This window comes from Amblyomma maculatum, chromosome 1 (genome assembly GCF_055883805.1).
Source record: "Amblyomma maculatum isolate TAMU_Amacu chromosome 1, ASM5588380v1, whole genome shotgun sequence".
Taxonomy (NCBI): domain Eukaryota; kingdom Metazoa; phylum Arthropoda; class Arachnida; order Ixodida; family Ixodidae; genus Amblyomma; species Amblyomma maculatum.
This window is the reverse complement of record NC_139344.1, coordinates 90,465,281-90,482,710: the sequence shown is the minus strand read 5'-3', so window position 1 is coordinate 90,482,710 and position 17,430 is coordinate 90,465,281. Positions and strand designations below refer to the sequence as shown.

General features: G+C 45.6%; 1 protein-coding gene across 1 annotated transcript in view; it reads right to left on the bottom strand.

The window, feature by feature from the left end:
- Positions 1-17,430, bottom strand: part of LOC146203156 (MAM and LDL-receptor class A domain-containing protein 1-like) — a 77,190-nt gene that overhangs the window by 43,936 nt on the left and 15,824 nt on the right. Inside the window, exons 5-10 of the mRNA XM_084602767.1 lie at positions 17,003-17,094; positions 14,627-14,720; positions 12,597-12,746; positions 9,939-10,077; positions 9,351-9,462; positions 43-133 (exon numbers count right to left, since the gene is read on the bottom strand). Of these exons, the coding sequence (XP_084458893.1) occupies positions 43-133; positions 9,351-9,462; positions 9,939-10,077; positions 12,597-12,746; positions 14,627-14,720; positions 17,003-17,094 (678 nt within the window). The remainder of the gene's footprint in view (positions 1-42; positions 134-9,350; positions 9,463-9,938; positions 10,078-12,596; positions 12,747-14,626; positions 14,721-17,002; positions 17,095-17,430) is intronic.

Sequence of the window (17,430 nt, the reverse complement as noted above, 5' to 3'; positions counted from 1 at the left end):
TACACAGGCGTTCACGAGAAGCATATGACAGCATTCACTTACTTTCGGAAGCACATTGCCCGTAGGTCAAAACGATGTCATCCAAAGCAATCAGAGCAGCAGTTCCAAGTGAGGCCTCGATGGATACTTGGCCCTTGAACAAAGACAAACTAATACGGTTAGTCTTCTGTGAGCATTATTTCCAGTGTAAAAATGTCTTTTTTTTTTTTTTTACTTTACATATCCACGAACTCCAGTCTCTCAGTTATTGCTGTAAGTACGGTACCAAAATACATATCCCGGCGATTATAACAACGCAGTTTCAACTTCTCAGTAAACTTTTTTCTACTGTCCCCGAATAAAGCTATGAAGATAGTTTTATGATCTTTCTATTGACGAATGTTTCCTCTCTGCTAGCTAGTAAGGCGCAAAACTCCACATGGTATTACAGTTATTTATTTCTTATGATTGTTCATAACATAGAATAGCATAACTCACTTTTACGACTTCCGCTGTAACAGCTAGTACTGCAACAGCTTCTTAGGGACTAGCTGGTATAACATTATATTTATAAATTAGAGTTTAGACAGGTTATCAGAACTTATGTTACTCCAGTCGCGCATTGCTTTCTGCCTTGGCGCTGTTTCTTTTAGCAAAACATAAGCATATGCTGTGAACTGGGCTCATCACGTAATGTGCATTTAAACTGGAGCCTGATTATCGCAATAAATATTGGGCATGAGCTTCACGGGAAGAAAATATTTAGTTTTCAGCTAGAAGCAAGCAATACAGAATAGCATATTAACTCAGCTTGTTTTCACGAGAAATTTAGCAAAATAAATATTTCAGGACTGCGTAAAGGCATCGTCGATATGCGTTTTTATAGTTAAATTTGGCATCATTTTCAGAAATAGCTCTCCCGGATAACGTAACACCGTCAGTAGTTCGCACGCAAGCTTTTTATAGTCGTTCACTGCTTGAAATCGTCGACGTATGGAGACCAGTAAGCTGTCAATGGACGTCTAGTCTGTTTCCCCCCTCTTACAGAAGCTGGTCAAAATTCTCGGTGCTTCCGCCGTTTTTGTTTTTGTTTTTTTTTTCTCGTTGAAACAGCGCACGAAGCCTATGCAATATTATTCATTTAAAGCGGCTCATCAAAGCGGCTTGACCGCTTAACTCTTCTCTTCTACCAACTTCTCACGAGCATAAATAGTGCTTCGGGTCGTCATCTTGTTTGATATCCAAAGCTCAGATTCTTGCGCTCTAATGGAATCACAACCTTTGCAACAGTTATCTGATAAACGGCTTCGCTCATTGCACCCTGAATTCGGGGAGGTAGACCAACGCTATGAAAACAGAACCAGGCCCATGTCTTAACGCTACCGTCCCTGTGGTTTAACGCGAAAGATTAATAGCGAGGTTCATATATTGTGCATTTTGGGCAACGCAAACTATACATGGAGTCATATCGTTTGTACACAAGGACTTCCATTCGTATAACAAAACCATCTTCCACGCACCACCTATTTGCAGCAGGAGTTCATTTCCCTAAATCGTTCTGTAATCTCGATTCTTTTCGCTGACGTGCAGGTATTGAGCTGCCCTCTTAGTCATTTAGCTCAGAACATGTAACACAGCGTTACAGAATGCATGGAGCCACTTCAGATCTTGATATCGGAGAAGAATCTTCGTGAATGTCCTTCACATAGATTTTTTTTTTCGGCTAACATGAACAATATCTTTTTCGACAGTTTACTTTGCCAACCTCACCTGTCCTGGTAAAAATCGAAAAACTAAACCCCCTCAAGATTTGTATCCCTTAGAAACTTGCAAATAAAATAAACAAGTGACTAAAAAACACGGAAAGCTGGGGTTATTTCATCTTAAAGTTGTGGCCCTGCATATTTACCATTTGAGCAGCCATGCTAACTCTACGTCTAACTCAAGGGTTTTAAAAATTCGCAGTGATACATATGCGTTGTGAATACGTCACTTTAAAGTAACAGCAAGGTAAGACTAATTTATCGCAGATGAAAATTGAACGTAATAAAAAACGCACATAGAAGGACCGATGAAAAACGAACTGATATCAGATGGTTTGGTTTGGTTTGTGGGGTTTAACGTCCCAAAGCAACTCAGGCTATGAGAGACGCCGTAGTGGAGGACTCCGGAAATTTAGACCACCTGGGGTTCTTTAACGTGCACTGACATCGCACAGCACACGGGCGCCTTGCTTTTCGCCACCATCGAAAAGCTGCCGCCGAGGCCGGGATTCGATCCCGCGTCCTTGGGAACAGTAGTCGAGCGCCGTAACCACTGCGCCACCCCGGCGGGGCTGACATCAGATAATTACTGCATACAAGCAATTTCTGGCTGAAACGGAGCATTATTGCACAGAAATATATTCAGAGGCCGCTAACCGGTAGTCGATTTTCAGAATATTTTGATTATTTTCTATAAAAGCCAAATATTGTATTTTCTGTTGTTGTTGTTGTTGACTAATGTATATGAGCGTTCGCGGTCAACGGAACATCCATCTAAAGAGTATAAGTACTGTTCAATTAATTTTGCTTCCTGGGCCGTAACTTCTTCATTAACAGATGAAACTGATCACTTCTATAGGTATGAAAGGTTGCATTATATATATATATATATATATATATATATATATATATATATATATATATATATATATATATATATATATATATATATATATATATATATATATATATATATATAATGTGAGCCACCGCTCGAACAAACGTCTTTATTCCAACCACAGTCTGGAACGCTGCGCGTGATCTTGCGAACACCGGTGAATGATGACAATGCTGCGTATGTGAAAGAGGTAAAGTTCTGGCACCGCAGGTGGTGTCGAATAGAGTTGTTGGTTGACGGCTATAAACTAAGAAGAATGGGCTGTAGCCAGTGGTGTGTTGAACGGCGGAATTATAGGCATAGGTAACGAAAGGCAAAATGGTGTCCCAGTTCTTATGGTCAGGACTGACGTACATGGATATCATGTCGGACAAGGTGCGGTGAAAGCGTTCGATGAGGCCATTGGTCTGAGGATGATAACTAGATGTCTTGCGAACAGTGTTGGCAGCGTGGAGTACTTCCGCCAGAACTTGGGAAAGAAATGTCTTCCCACGGTCGCTAATAAGATACGGGGAGTACCATTACGCAAGACGATCGCTCGCAGAAAAAACTCGGCAACATCAGAAGCGGCACCGGAGCAAAGAGAGGCTATTTCAGCGTAGCGCGTCTGATGGTCAATGGCGGTTACAACCCATCGATTACCGGCGGCCGTGAGAGGTAGGGGGCCGAATAAGTCAATGGCGACAGAATCGAAAGGCACGGGTGGACAAGGAAGAGGTTGCAGATGGCCAGCAGGAAGAGATGTTGACCGCTTACGATGTTGGCAAGGCGCACATGATATGTATTTGGCGACGCTGGTAGAAAGCCCGGGCCAAAAGTAGCCGCTTTTTATACGGTCGTAGGTCTTGTGGTGTCCTAAATGACCGGCAGTGGCATAGTCATGGTAAGCCTCCAACACTCGATGATGGAGAGAGCGAGGAACAACGTGAACCCACCGGTGGCCACTCGTGTGGTATACAGAGCGGTAAAGCGTTCCGTGTTGAATCCGGAAAAGGCGAAGCTGACGACGCAGGCGACTGTTGGGTGCCGGTGATTGACCGCGGAGGCGAGCGATAATTGTGCTGCAGTAAGGATCTGCAATGCCGGGAAGTTACTGCTCAGGTCCAGCGTAGAGGCCTCGATGGGTGCAACATCTAGATGACCACCGGAAGGCTGACGTGAGGGGCAGAGTGTAGTGGCCGCATGGGAGTTGGTTGGAGTAGAAGACAGCGGGCAACGAGAGAAGGCGTCCGCATCGAGGTGTTTTCTGTCGGATTTGTACGTGATGGTAAAGGTATACTCTTCTAAACGTAGCACCCAGTAGTCGAGCCGACCTGATAAGTTCTTTAACGACGACAGCCAACAAGCGCATGATGGTCGGAGACGATTGTGAATTGGCGGCCATACAAATAGGGTCGAAATTTTGGACAGACCAAAAAACGGCAAGGCATTCTTTTTCCGTAATGCTGTAGTTACGCTCAGCTGCTGTGAGAGAACGGCTAGCGTATGCCACAACCTGCTCTTCGGCCGCAGCGTTGCATTGCAAAAGAACGGCACCGATGCCTTGTCCACTGGCGTCCGTATGGAGAATGGTGGGAGCTGTCTCCTCAAAATGTCGAAGCCCAGGAGTTAAAGTGAGTGCTTGCTTGAGGGATTTGAAGGCCTGTTCACATTCATTGGACCATAAGAAAAGCGCGTCAGACTTCAGGAGGTTGTGTAGAGGGGTCGCAATAGAAGCAAAGTTTCGGATGAAACGTCGAAAGTACGACGCCAACCCGAAGAAGCTGAGCAGTTCTTTCTGGTGTTTGGGCTGATGAAAATTATTTACAGCTGCAATTTTGTCGGGATCGGGCTGTATGCCCGCCTTGGTAACGACATGGCCGAGGACTTTGATGGTTTTACTGGGAAAGTGGCATTTTTTTAGTGTTGAGCTGAAGACCGGCTCGTGCCAGACATGTGAGAACTGTGAGATAGTGCAAGTGCTGGGCGAAGTCCGAGAAAAGAGGATAATATCGTCTAGATAACACAAGCACGTCTTCCATTTCATTCCTAGAAGCACTGTGTCGATCATGCGCTCGAAGGTGGCTGGAGCATAACATAAACCGAAAGGCATCTAATTGAATTCATAAAGACCATCGGGAGTAGCAAATGCAGTCTTGTCCTTGTCGGATTCATGCATAGGAATTTGCCAATATCTCGAGCGCAAGTAGAGACTTGAGAAATAATCTGCTCCCTGGAGGCAGTCCAGTGCGTCATCGATGCGTGGTAACGGGTAAACGTCTTTGCGGGCTATCTGCGGGCCCGGTAATCCACGCAAAACGGCACAGAACCATCTTTTTTCCTGACGAGAACAACAGGAGAGTAGCAGGGGCTGCTCGATGGCCGGATGACGTTTCGCGCGAGCATGTCGGCAACTCGGTCCTATATAATTTTGCGTTCTGATGAGAAAACGCGATATGGGCGGCGACGAACAATGGTTGACCCCTCAGTCTCTATGCCTTGGGGGGTGACACATGTTTGGCCTAAATTTGACGTACACACATCAAAAGAGTCTTTGTGTTTCAAAAGGACTGCGAGCAATGTCGCCAACTGTTCAGAAGTAAGGTCAGTGCTGATGGTTGCCGAGAGTGCTGAGGAAGGTCGCTGACGTAGAGCATTAGATGGTGGAGAAGCACAGGAAAGCGTGGCGAGGGGAACAAGATCTCCTTCAAAAAGTAAGCCAACAGTTCTCCCTTTCGGTAAAAATAAAGGCTGGGTACGAGTGTTCATCGCCGCGACAACCGCGCAACCGCGGTTGAAACAGGTGATGCAGGAGGCAAACGCTATGCTGTCGGATGTTCACCGTGGTGCTAGCATCACTAAAGCATCGCCGTCAAGTGCATAATCCAGGTTAACAATGATGAGGTGCCCACGGCCTGGGCTCAAAACGTAGTCAAGGGCAGAGAGCACACGTAGTGGGGAGGAGGCAGATTCTGGTTCGAACTCAGTGTCCGCAATGTGAATGAGGCGGTCACGGCAGGAGATAGGGGCAGACGCCGACGATAAAAAGTCCCAGCCTAAAATTAGTTCATGTACGCATGATGGAATCACCACAAACACAATATAATGCCGCTGGTCATCGATAAGAACGCGCGCTGTGCATTGCCCTATGGGTGTGATGGTGTTATCGCTGACTCCACGGAGAGAGGGACCGATGTACAAAGTTACTACTTTGCGGAGATGATAACACAAGTTAATGGCGATTAATGGCAGAATAAGCGGCACCCGTATCGATGAGGGCTTCAACGTATACTCCTTCGATCAGTACTTTCAGCATGTTAGGCGGGTGTCCGGGAGGAATTCCAGGGTTTGTTTGTGAAGCAGCTTTCCCTCCAAAAACTGCTTCTGTTAGTCTTCTGCGCTAAGAAGGAACGATTGGGAGAGCGGTCGAAGTGGGCACAGGCGGCGAAGAGGCGATGGGGAGCGGCGTCGGGTAGAACGAGAGGGTCGGGAATTATCATGAGAATCCTGCGGCGAAGGAGAACGACGGAAAGAATCGGAGTATGGGATCGTAGAAGCTTCAGGCTGGCGCAGGCGGGAATTCTCGAATGGAGCATAACCACGTTGTTCGTCTTGCTGGCGCCGGCGACAGACGCAGGAGTTGTGACCGCGGATTCCGCAGTAACTGCAGACTGGGCGGGAAGGACGCCAGTATTGTCTATAACGGGGCGGTTGAGAGCATGGGGCTACTAGAGCCACATGACCACACACAGGAGCAGGACAAAGAAAATGGACTGGGGCAAGTGGCTTCGAAGCCATTTCAGGGTACGTGGGGAAGCGGCAGGCGGTAGTCGACGTGACTGGTGCCCGGCGCAGGTGAAGGTGGCCAGTTCGTCCTTGACGACGTTGCGCAAATCTGAAGTAGCTGGCGGGAGGTTCGAGCTTCCAGGAACTAAGCTTGCTTGACCGGACAGCTCTTCTCGTATAATGGCACGGTTAATGGTGCGCAGGTTGCCGTCAACAAGAACGCCGTCATTGATGTTGTCTAGCTGCAGGCGGCACGACTGAAGTTCGTCCGGGCGTTGGCAGGTGGTGGTTATGTCCGACACAGTGGAGGGGTTCTGAACCAGCGAGGCGTTTAATGTGACGATTCCGATGCCCTTAACAATATGGCGAACGCGTTCAGCTTCCGTCATAGCAGCGTCGACTCGGCGGGGCTAAAACGTCCTCGATATATGATGTGCAGGACTCACCTGGCTGCTGAAGACGGGCTTCGAGCTTCGAGCTTCCTCTTAGCCAGCTCAGAACTACCAGATGGCGTGCGCGAAAATTTTCCGCAGCTGCTGGGTGAATGTTGACCAATCAGGGGTGTGGTCCTCGTGATTGAGAAACCACGTTTTTGCGACGTCAGTCAAGTAGAAGACAACGTTCAGTAGCTTGTGCGAGTCATCCCAGCGGTTGAAGGAACTCATTCTGGTGTAATTATAAAGCCAGTCTTCGGCATCGTCTCCGCGAAGGCCGGCAAAGAGCTGGGGATCGCGCTGGCGGCTGGTGATGGTCCAGGTAGGGGTAGCCAGAACAGCATGCAGGGCAGATGCCGGGAGCGGGCGGGTTCCGTTGCCCTCGTTTATACCGAAGGGGTGTGAGGGCAATCGAAGGCCGGAACGGAGCGACAGGAGGAACAGTAGACAGGTCGAAAGCGAGAGGCTTGGGATACTAAGGGCACCTCCACCACTTGTGAGCCACCGCTACAAACGTCTTTATTCCAGCCACAGTCTGGAACGCTGCGCGTGATCTTGCGAACACCGGTGAATGATGGACGATGCTGCTTATGTACAGGTGAAAGAGGTGAAAGTTCTGGCACCGCGCTATAGATATATATATATATATATATATATATATATATATATATATATATCCTGTTCTGTTCCTGTTCCGCCTCCATCGAAAAGCGGCCTCGGCGGCCGCTTTTCGATGGAGGCGAAAAGCAAGGCGCCCGTGTACTGTACGATGTCAGTGCACGTTAAAGATCCTCAGGTGGTCGAAAGTTCCGTAGTCCTCCACTACGGCGTCTCTCATAGCCTGAGTTGCTTTGGGACGTTAAATCCCACAAACCAAACCAAATCAATCCCACAAACCATATATATATATATATGGTTTCTACACAGTCCCCACTAGTGGCGAAACATTTTCGCCGCCACTCCACTAGTCGCGTGTCGTCGAAGAAGACTGAGGGTGGCTGTTGACAGAAGATGCGCACTGCATTGGTGGCTTTTCGCCGGACGAGAAATGCGCGTTCTACAGATGTTCCTTCCCCTTGAGAAGCATGCCACAGTCTTATAGTGCTAGGTGCTGGCTGTTCGGCTGGTGAGGCAAGATGCTCTTTTTTTTCTACGGTGACATCCAGAGGCTTGTGTGGAATTGGCAAGAGTGCATTGTTCCGGATGAGGACTAAATCCTAAGTTACATGCTCATTGGAATGGAGAAATTCCAAACGTTAATTTGAATGTAACAACGTTCATTTGCATCACTGAACTAACAAGTTACAATCCATAAGGAAGCCTTTTTTTTTAATACCTCGAGTATAATGGGCTATCGCTGCTCCGGTTGTATACTATTTGGATATTCTTTCGCGGTGCGTTGAAAGGCGCATGTGCAAAAGCAATTTCTCAGTCTCAATGAAAAAAAAAGTCCCTAAATGAATAGCTATTTCAACTACACTGATACTTCGCGGTAGCATGTGATCCAGAAGATCAAATTTTTAAACAAATAGAACAGAAATACGTCGTGGTGTTCTCCAAGATTAACAAAAACAACGCTTGACAAAGTGTTCTATCCATCTTTTTCGCAATCGCTACCTTCACAACCCGCTGAAGGTGGAAAACACCGGTCGGTTACGAGTGCATATATGTGCATTAATGGTGATGAGACAGCGCATAGTTTTTGCGGACAAGTTCTTTGGTTGTTTTCTTTTTTTTTTTTTTTTGCAAATTCAGACAGCTGAAAGTGACTCTGTGCTTGCCCATAACTGTCAGTGATCTCTAGAATGCAATTATTTCCAAAGATCACTTACAGCAGTGCCAGTTAACTTTTAAGAGTATTTAGACCGGCTGGATAGAGTGTACCATCTCAGAATTCAACCCAGGTGCAAACAAGGCAGTGCGAAGCTGTTTTTTTTTTTAAAGGCTTATTAAGTGATCGAAAAAGTTTGCTCCGAAAGGCAGCAGTATGGTGCGCGCAGACACGGGGACGCTTGAATCCATCTTTACCAGTGGGTGTGCGGCGGTGGATTTAGACCCAACCACCTCCAGCTGCCAAGGCGGACGGCCAAGTCGCTAGACTACCCGTGATCTCCCACACTATTTTCATCTCGCATTTTCCTTCCTCTGCCTCTCCATACATATGAAGAAAACTACCCTCCTTGCGCTTCTCCCCCCCCCCCCCCCCCCCCCACTTCACACAATATCTTCCTCTTTCTTTCCCACATTTTGTCGCCCTCTTCTTCACTAAATCCTTCTCTTCCCACTTAGCCATCCACTAACCAAAGCAGGTATTCTGCGAACGACGACGACTACGCGAAGCGGAGGACGAGCTTATAAAAGCTAGTGCTCTAAAAGGCACCAGAAAGAAGTTGAGAAGTCCTTTTCGTCACGCTGGCAATAGATAATTGCATAATTAACGCCCGGAGCCACATCAACCACAGCCCCATGAGCTGCCCTTGTTTAATAAATATACCGCCAATAAATTCTCACTCTTCCTTCTTGTAGCCAAAGCCGGACAATTTCTTGACTCCAAGAACGTTTGAGCTGGTGAGAGCTCGACCACCATTCGCTTTCGTTGGCAGATAGCACGGTCAGGTTGCAGCTAAAATAAAAAAAAAAAAAACATTGCAAACATGAAAAAAATTAAGACGCAAAAGCTGCAGATTAGCTAACATAGAAATGTGTAGCAACGCTAATGAGAATTCTGAAAGGCACTGTCAAAAACAACAACAATAATGCTACTAAATATCGAAATCATGAGCAATATTGCTTAAGTTTTTACTTGTTCACAATAAAAATCTCACAAAAAATTCCCACACAGACGCTCTCGTGCAAAGCGTCTAAGGCCCGGAATATTTCCATATTGAAATCACGTAAAAACTGCTTTCCTCAACAAATTTTCAACGTTCTCCTTTTTCAACGGCGACAAATTTTATGATATGGGTACTTTTATTAAACTCATAGCAAACGTACCGAGGTCCTTAGAAAGACATTTTTACTTCGGTAAACATTTATTTGCAGCTATCGTCTTTGTACAAATTGAAAAAATGCAAAGTGCATCGTATGAAACAACCTTACCTTCTCGGATCCTGGAAAACTGCGAAGTGCCAGAATGAAAGGCAGGCTGCTCCAACCCACTTCGGGTTCAGGGCAGTGCTGAAGAGCTTGGCTTTCACGACGGAGTTGCTCGCCTTATTTTCGGCATAAATGAACTTTCCTGCAGAGAAGCCGATTGCGCTGCTTCAGCAGAAATAAATTGCTTTTTCTCCAAAGTAATTAGTTTTGTCTGTTACACAATATCCATTCCTTCTTGAGACCTGCTTTGTGTATAACGTTATCTCAATAATATAGAGTAATATATTTACTAGAAGTAGACGAATGGTGCCACGATCGCATAGACGTAGACCACCTGCCTCGCGGTCAGGAGGTCTTCGGTTGAAATTCCGCTGTGGCAAAATTGTTCAACGAATAAAAAGAAAAACCGAGAGCCCGTAGTATTGAATAACCAGCCTGAGATTTGTACGAATCCCGGCGACCGCAGTCAATGTACCCTCTGACCAAAAGGTAACAGATGGCGAGGCCAAGAAAAGCGTAGGGGATTTCTTTTTTTTTTTTTTCTTTTTACTATTGACGAGAATTAGTATGTAGTAATTTTTAGCGAGAAAGATAAATACCAAGTAGAAGAAAAAACAACGCAACGCTGGTGGCAGCAATACCCACGACCTCCAAAATAATGTCCTGCTGACCGCTCTGGCATAATTGGCCGCTACCTCCTGTATGAACTTATGCTCCTTAGCCTTCACCGGCAGCGCAGCAACTGATCAAGGCGGCGGTCAGATCTTTGACGCAGCGGAGAGCATTAAAAATCGGTGACTCCGTGCAAACCGCTACAAGCAATTTGTTCCACAATGTACGCAATTAGGCAGATTATGTCTGGGCATTGCTAAAGCATGCCCTCTCTCACGCTTTCTGAAATGTATCTTTATCTGAAATTAATCTGAAATGTGAAATGAAATGCTCAATGTTTGGGAATGAAAGAAGCCAACAGTCGGCGAGGCCAAGGAAAGCGTAAGGTATTTTGTTTTTTGTTCTTTTTGCCATTAACCTGAATTACAGTACTAATTCAGGTCAATGGCAAAGAAAAAAAAGAATTAATTACGCTTTTCTTGGTCTCGCCGACTGTTGCCTTCTTTCATTCGTGTATAATAACGAGCCCCTCATTTCCCCTTGAAATTTTGCTGAGTGTTTGGCTATCGTACCCTAGTTAAATTTATATTTTTCTTCAATTTTGATTTGTATATAGTGTGAAAAAAATTCTAACGGTGATTATGATACTACTACTACTAATAATAATAATATATTGACATGAAAGGGAAGGCGCAGTGTCTACAAGACTTGTTCTGTGGACACCTGAACCACCCTGTAAGGGAATGAAGAAAGGTGGTTGTGAAGGTGGAAATAGAGAAAGAGGAGCCGTATTGGAGGGTTAGGGAATAATTTCGACCACCTGGGGATCTTTAACACGCGCTGACATCGCACAGCACATGGACGCCTATCCGTTTCGTCTCCATCGAAACGCTGCCGCCGGCAGTCGGGATCGAATCCGCGTACCCCGGCACAGTAGACGGGCATCTTACCCACTGCATCACCGCGGCATGGTTCCAATGCAAATTTAAGCGTAGATATTTAAGCCTTTTTGCGATATATGGAAGCAATAAAATTTACACATGTGTGTGTGTGTGTGTGTGTGTGTGTGTGTGTGTGTGTGTGTGTGTGTGTGTGTGTGTGTGTGTGTGTGTGTGTGTGTGTGTGTGTGTGTGTGTGTGTGTGTGTGTGTGTGTGTGTGTGTGTGTGTGTGTGTGTGTGTGTGTGTGTGCGTGCGTGTGCGTGTGCGTGTGCGTGTGCGTGTGCGTGTGCGTGTGTGTGTGTGTGTGTGTGTGTGTGTGTGTGTGTGTGTGTGTGTGTGTGTGTGTGTGTGTGTGTGTGTGTGTGTGTGTGTGTGTGTGTGTGTGTGTGTGTGTGTGTGTGTGTGTGTGTGTGTGTGTGTGTGTGTGTGTGTGTGTGTGTGTGTGTGTGTGTGTGTGCAGGTGCGTGCGTGTGTGTGGGTGGGTGCGTGCGCGTGAATTTCTCAGAAGTGAATTTCTCAGAAGAGAAAGAAGAGAACAGCCACGAACGAGCGGCGCAGATCTCGTGGTTCTTTTTTCTCTTCTGAGAAGCTCGCTTTGGCTCGTGACTCTCGGTTACACCGACAAAGGCGATGCGGCTCTACCACCAAACGGGCGCAGAAGAGCTGCGCTCCAACATAGTTCAGTTTTGAAGGCGCTAATAAAGTAACACGAAGAAAATGTACTCGCTTCAAGTGAGTACACTTCGCCAATGTACCATGCAGAACGAATAGACCTCTCTATTGGCCGTATAAGTGCGAAAAATCTTCAGTTCTTGGACTTTTTCCAGATATTCAGGGTAGGAGCGGAGCTGGAAGAAGTGGACACTTCTATATAGAGGGGAGTACTGGAAAGCGCTATGCGTGATTTTCTGCTATAGTTTGTTACCACTACGTTCTACCGATCTCCACTGCGTGTCTGCAGTACGCTGGATCAAAATGAGACCGTTTACAACTAGCAAAGGTCAACGCACGGAGTAAGTAAATGTGCTTCAGTTACACCTGCTACTGCGGTGCCAACCCCCCAGGGTGAGGTTTAACCCCCTGCCCTACAATTAACAGTATTCACAAACCTTGAGGTGCTGAAAGCGTGTGGTCCTGTCGAGGCAGCTGAGGCACACCGTTTTCCACATCACTCAGCATCCAGGGCACTTCTGCCGTGTGATTGGACGTCTGCCATTTGCACAGCTGACCATCGTCGAAGCAGCAGGACATTTTCTCTCCTAGTCCCAACGAGAAGAGACTTAATTTTGTGCTTCTCGGCAAGGTACACTGAATTTGAAAGCAAACAGTACGTCTTCACCTTGTCGTAGTTATTATCTACGCGTTCGCACCGTATAATTCTACAGCTACTGGCTCTTTGCGTACAATTAGCCGTTAGTTACTGTTCAATAAAAGTTAACCTAGTAAAATGCGAACATTTCAGCAAGATGGTACTTTCATACTGGGTTTAGCAGCTCCAGTAAAACAGAACTTTTTTTTTTTTCATGAAAAGCCCTTAACTCTTCTTTGCACTATATTTCCATATTAACAGGTAACGTGGTTAGTCGCGTAGTCGCGTCCCTAGAAATTGCAGACTCTCATGGCACGCGTGTGTTCCCAGATGTTCGCCTCCTAAGCTCCAAATCAATGCGCGTAATTAGTACGACTCAGCTGCTTCCCAGAGCGCTTTCTCTAGTTTGATAGCCGCATTTGAAAGGGAAACAAGTATCAGCCTCCCCTGTCGCCCCGCGCGAGCGACAGAAGAAACGGCATACGCACTGCCGAGTCACGCCTGGGGGACTTATGCGCTGATCATCCTCTCTCCGCCGACCTTTCATCTGCGTGAGTTGTATCGCGTATAAGTTGAAATTTTGGAGTCGAATACATGGAAACTCTGGCGTGGTAAGAAAATTCTGCTATATCAAGCAGTGTACAAATGCGACCACTTCTCAGTTCCATTATAAGCATGCACGCTGCCTGCAATGTCAAAAATGTTCATTAATTCATATTGTTAGTTAAATAGGAGGTCGACCACGATAAATCTTGTCTTTGTGCCCGCCAGGTCGCATATATATACCTGCTCGCCAAAATATTTTTCGCCCGTTTTTTAAAAATTTATAAACTCTTAAATTTGAACGCTCTCCGGTTGTTTCAGCAAATCTAAATCGGAATATTTAAAACCGGACTCTTTGAGATGTTCATGTAGCTTCTAAGGCGTTGTAATACCGGTATACTATTCAGTACAAGGAAACAACGTGCCAGAAAGAATAATGGATTGGGTTGGGTTTATGGGGTTTAAGGTCACCAAAGCGATTCAGGCTATGAGAGACACCGTAGTGGAAGGCCCTGCGAATTTCGCCATTCTGGAGTTCTTTAACGTGCACTGACATCGCACAGCACATGGGCGCCTTGCCTTTTGCCTCGATCCCGCATCCTTGGGCACAGCAAGCCAACGCCCTAACCACTGCACCACCTCGGCGGGTAAGAGAATAATCTCAAACAATAAGATGGCTAGCTAATTTTAATGGTCAACGTTCTTACAATTACAAATTGAATATATGTGACCGGCCGCTAGTAATGCAGTATTGCTTTTTAGAATTTCGTACATGCAGTTGCTACAGGCGCTGCGGCGCAACAAATTTTCGCCATCCGCACCCTTTTTCGAAAAACACCTGGCTTCAGCGCGCGGGAATCTACGTCAATTACGTAGCTCGTCCGCAGTAGAGTGACGCGTACTGATGGACATCACTTCATGCGTGCAGCGCGCTTTTCTAAACGGAGGCGTGCTGCCGTAGCTGAGTAACGAAACGAAGCTGTAGAGGAGTGACTTCGTAAAGATTCGAAAAGGAAAAAAAACGATATGAATATTACTGACGGCTGGCTGCAAGCCTCCAAATGCAACCAAACGTCTTGAGTTAATGTCATCAATTAGTTAGCCAGCTTAGTAGTTAACGCGGTTCACCTGTTTTCTAATGTCCGTTACATTGGCATTACAATGCCGCAGAAGCCATCCTGATTTCTCAAAAAGCCGATTCCTAAATATTCTGGTTCATCTTCGCTGAAACAACTGCAATACAACTGCAACGACTGCAACAGCCATGAATCACATTCCAGTGGTTACCTCTCTTGTCATCGCACGGGAAGACTTCGACGTCGTCAATAGCGCAAAAGAAACTGTAGCCATCGGCTTTATTCGAGTAACACTCAAATTGGAGCTGAAAAAAAGGAAAAAAACAATAACCGAATCAGAAGTTGCTTAAAGGATGAACTACATTTGTTAGATTAGAATGCGCATCATAGTATCTTCTGCCAAAACGAACAAAATAAAAATGAAACGGGCAGCAGAGTACAGTCACTACACGGCATGAAACCTATCTTGACAGAATACTTTCAAAACTATTTGGAACGCCCGCGTGATATAGAAGGAACGCAATGCTGGTTCCGTGTTTACGGCTCGTCTACATCCTGCTTCGCAATGCCTGCATGACCGCCGAGGTTTCTGCCGAGTCAAAAGCTTTTTCGTAATTAATGAATTCTATGTATAAGGGCTGGTTATATTCCGAGAATTTCTCTATCACCTGGTTGATAGTATGGATATGATCGATAGTAGAGTATCCTTTCCGAAAACTTGCTTGTTCTTTTGCTTGATTGCAGTCTAAGATTGTCCTGGTAAGTAACAGACAGTAAGCTGGTTGGTTTGTAATTTTTCAAGTGCTTATCGTTTCTTTTCTTATGAATTAAGATAATGTTGGCGTTCTTCCATGGTTCCGGTACCGTCGATGACACCAGGCATTGCGTATACAGGGTGGCCAGCTTTTCTAACACGATATCCCCGCCGTCCTTCAACAAATCTATTGTTACCTGATCCTCTCCAGCTGCTTTCCCCCTTTTAATAGTTTCTAATGCTTTTTTAACATCGCCCTTCGTCAATGGCGGAACGTCTGACTGCTTTTCCCTGCCGCCAATCTCATTATTGTCCTGACTACTTGGCTACTGTAGAAATCAGTATAGAACCCCTGGGCAACTTTGACTATCTTGTCCATATTTGTGATGACGTTGCATGTCTTGTCCATTAGCGCATGCATCTGATTTTTGCCTATGCCCAATTTCTTCTTCATAGCTTTAGGGCTTCCCCCGTTCTTTAGTGCATGTTCAATTTTCTCCATGTTATACTTCCTTATATCGGCCACTTTGCGCTTATTGATAAGCTTTTGATATCTCTGCCAATTCTATCTGGTGTGTTGAATTGGAAGCTTTCAGACTTTGGCGTTTCTTAATCAAATATTTCGTCTCCTTAGACAGCTTACCGGTATCCTCTCTAACTATTCTACCACCAATTTCTACAGTGCATTCAGTAATGATATCTCTGAAATTATTAGTTCATCGCTTCTAGGCTAATGTCGTCATGCTCGGTTAGAGCTGAATATCTATTCTGCAGCGAGATCCTGAACTCTTCTTCCCTCGCCTTCACCGCTAATTTGTGGATGGACTTCTTCCTTACTAATCTGCTTCGTTCCCTCTTCAGGTTTAGAATAATTCGAGACCTTACCATCCTGTGGTCACTACATCGCACTTTCCCGGTTACCTCTACATCCTGCATAATGGCGGGGTTAGAACACAGTATGAAGTCAGTTTCGTTTTTAGTCTCCCCGTTAGGACTTTTCTATGTCCCTTTCCGGTTCTTCCGTTTGCTGAAGAATTTATGTCTGTCAGTAAAGGAACACGAAGTAAAAAGCACACAAAGCACGCGCTGTCTCGGCATTAAATTTATTTTACGGAAACAAACGGAAACATGAAGAGAAGCACATCTCACGTTCGAAACAAGAAAACAATAATCATTTTCATCGCCATGGCTGCAACCGGCATAACGGGTCTCGTGACGCGAGGTATGCACAAAGTAACCTTCAAGGGCCACCGTACACCCGGCTTTAAAGAATGCCTTGTCTTGTATCATTAACGCGAAGGTCTGGCTGAGGCATGGAGCCTTTCCTTGTCCGTATGCCGGACTTCCATTATCACACGTTTCCGCAACTTTCCGTAGGACAACGGAAGACTGATAGAACAAAAAGACTGTTTAAGACGAATTGTGCTATGTCACGCCACAGTACCGTTTCAGAGAATTTGACACTGCAGATTATAGAATTAGTCTTCATATTTTGCATTTTTAAGCAAAGTTCAGCCTTAAAAATTCAATATATCTAACTATGTTTCAAGCAAGCGATTTTTTTTTTCAATATTGTTTTGGTCTTTCAATGTTTCTGGCTTATCTCAACAAAGCCCTGATTTCCTAATCAATGGTCAGGCTCCACTTGAACCTTAATGGAAAATATCCCTGCATTTGAAAAACATGTGGCTGCATCGACTGCCTTAGAATTAAACAACCGGCTCGGGGAATATGGGAAAAAATCCCGCCATCTTTTCTACTGGGTCGAAGCATGCATGCTCACCTTGGCCAAGGTACGCTTTCAATGATTATGTAAAAGATATTCACACTCACCTCGTAGTCATCCCTTACGGTGAAGCTGGCTTCAGCAGGGGTCCATCTATCGGGTAGTAAGGCTGCGTTCCGGTCCCAGAGTATTTCATCTCCTTGCACAGAAGAAAGAGGACAAATTAAACGTTCACGCACTCAAAAATCGACGGTGCAGAAGGCTCAGAGTAGACGTGCAGGTACTACAGAGAACTTTAAACGAGAGTGCAGCGATTTTCTTCGTTTGAAGTCTTCGACAACAATAAGCACTCCCGTCTACTTCAGAGACTCCATATTCAAAGAAACGTTTAGTATAAACGAAACAGCATGCAGCTGTTTTTTGAAGGTACTTCTAAGCGGATACCTAAGCAGATACCTGGCTCGTCACAGCCTACGATCAAGGCGAGTCAAGCTCATCATTCCTTTCGTGGTACTGCGTGTCTAGTTTAAGGTGA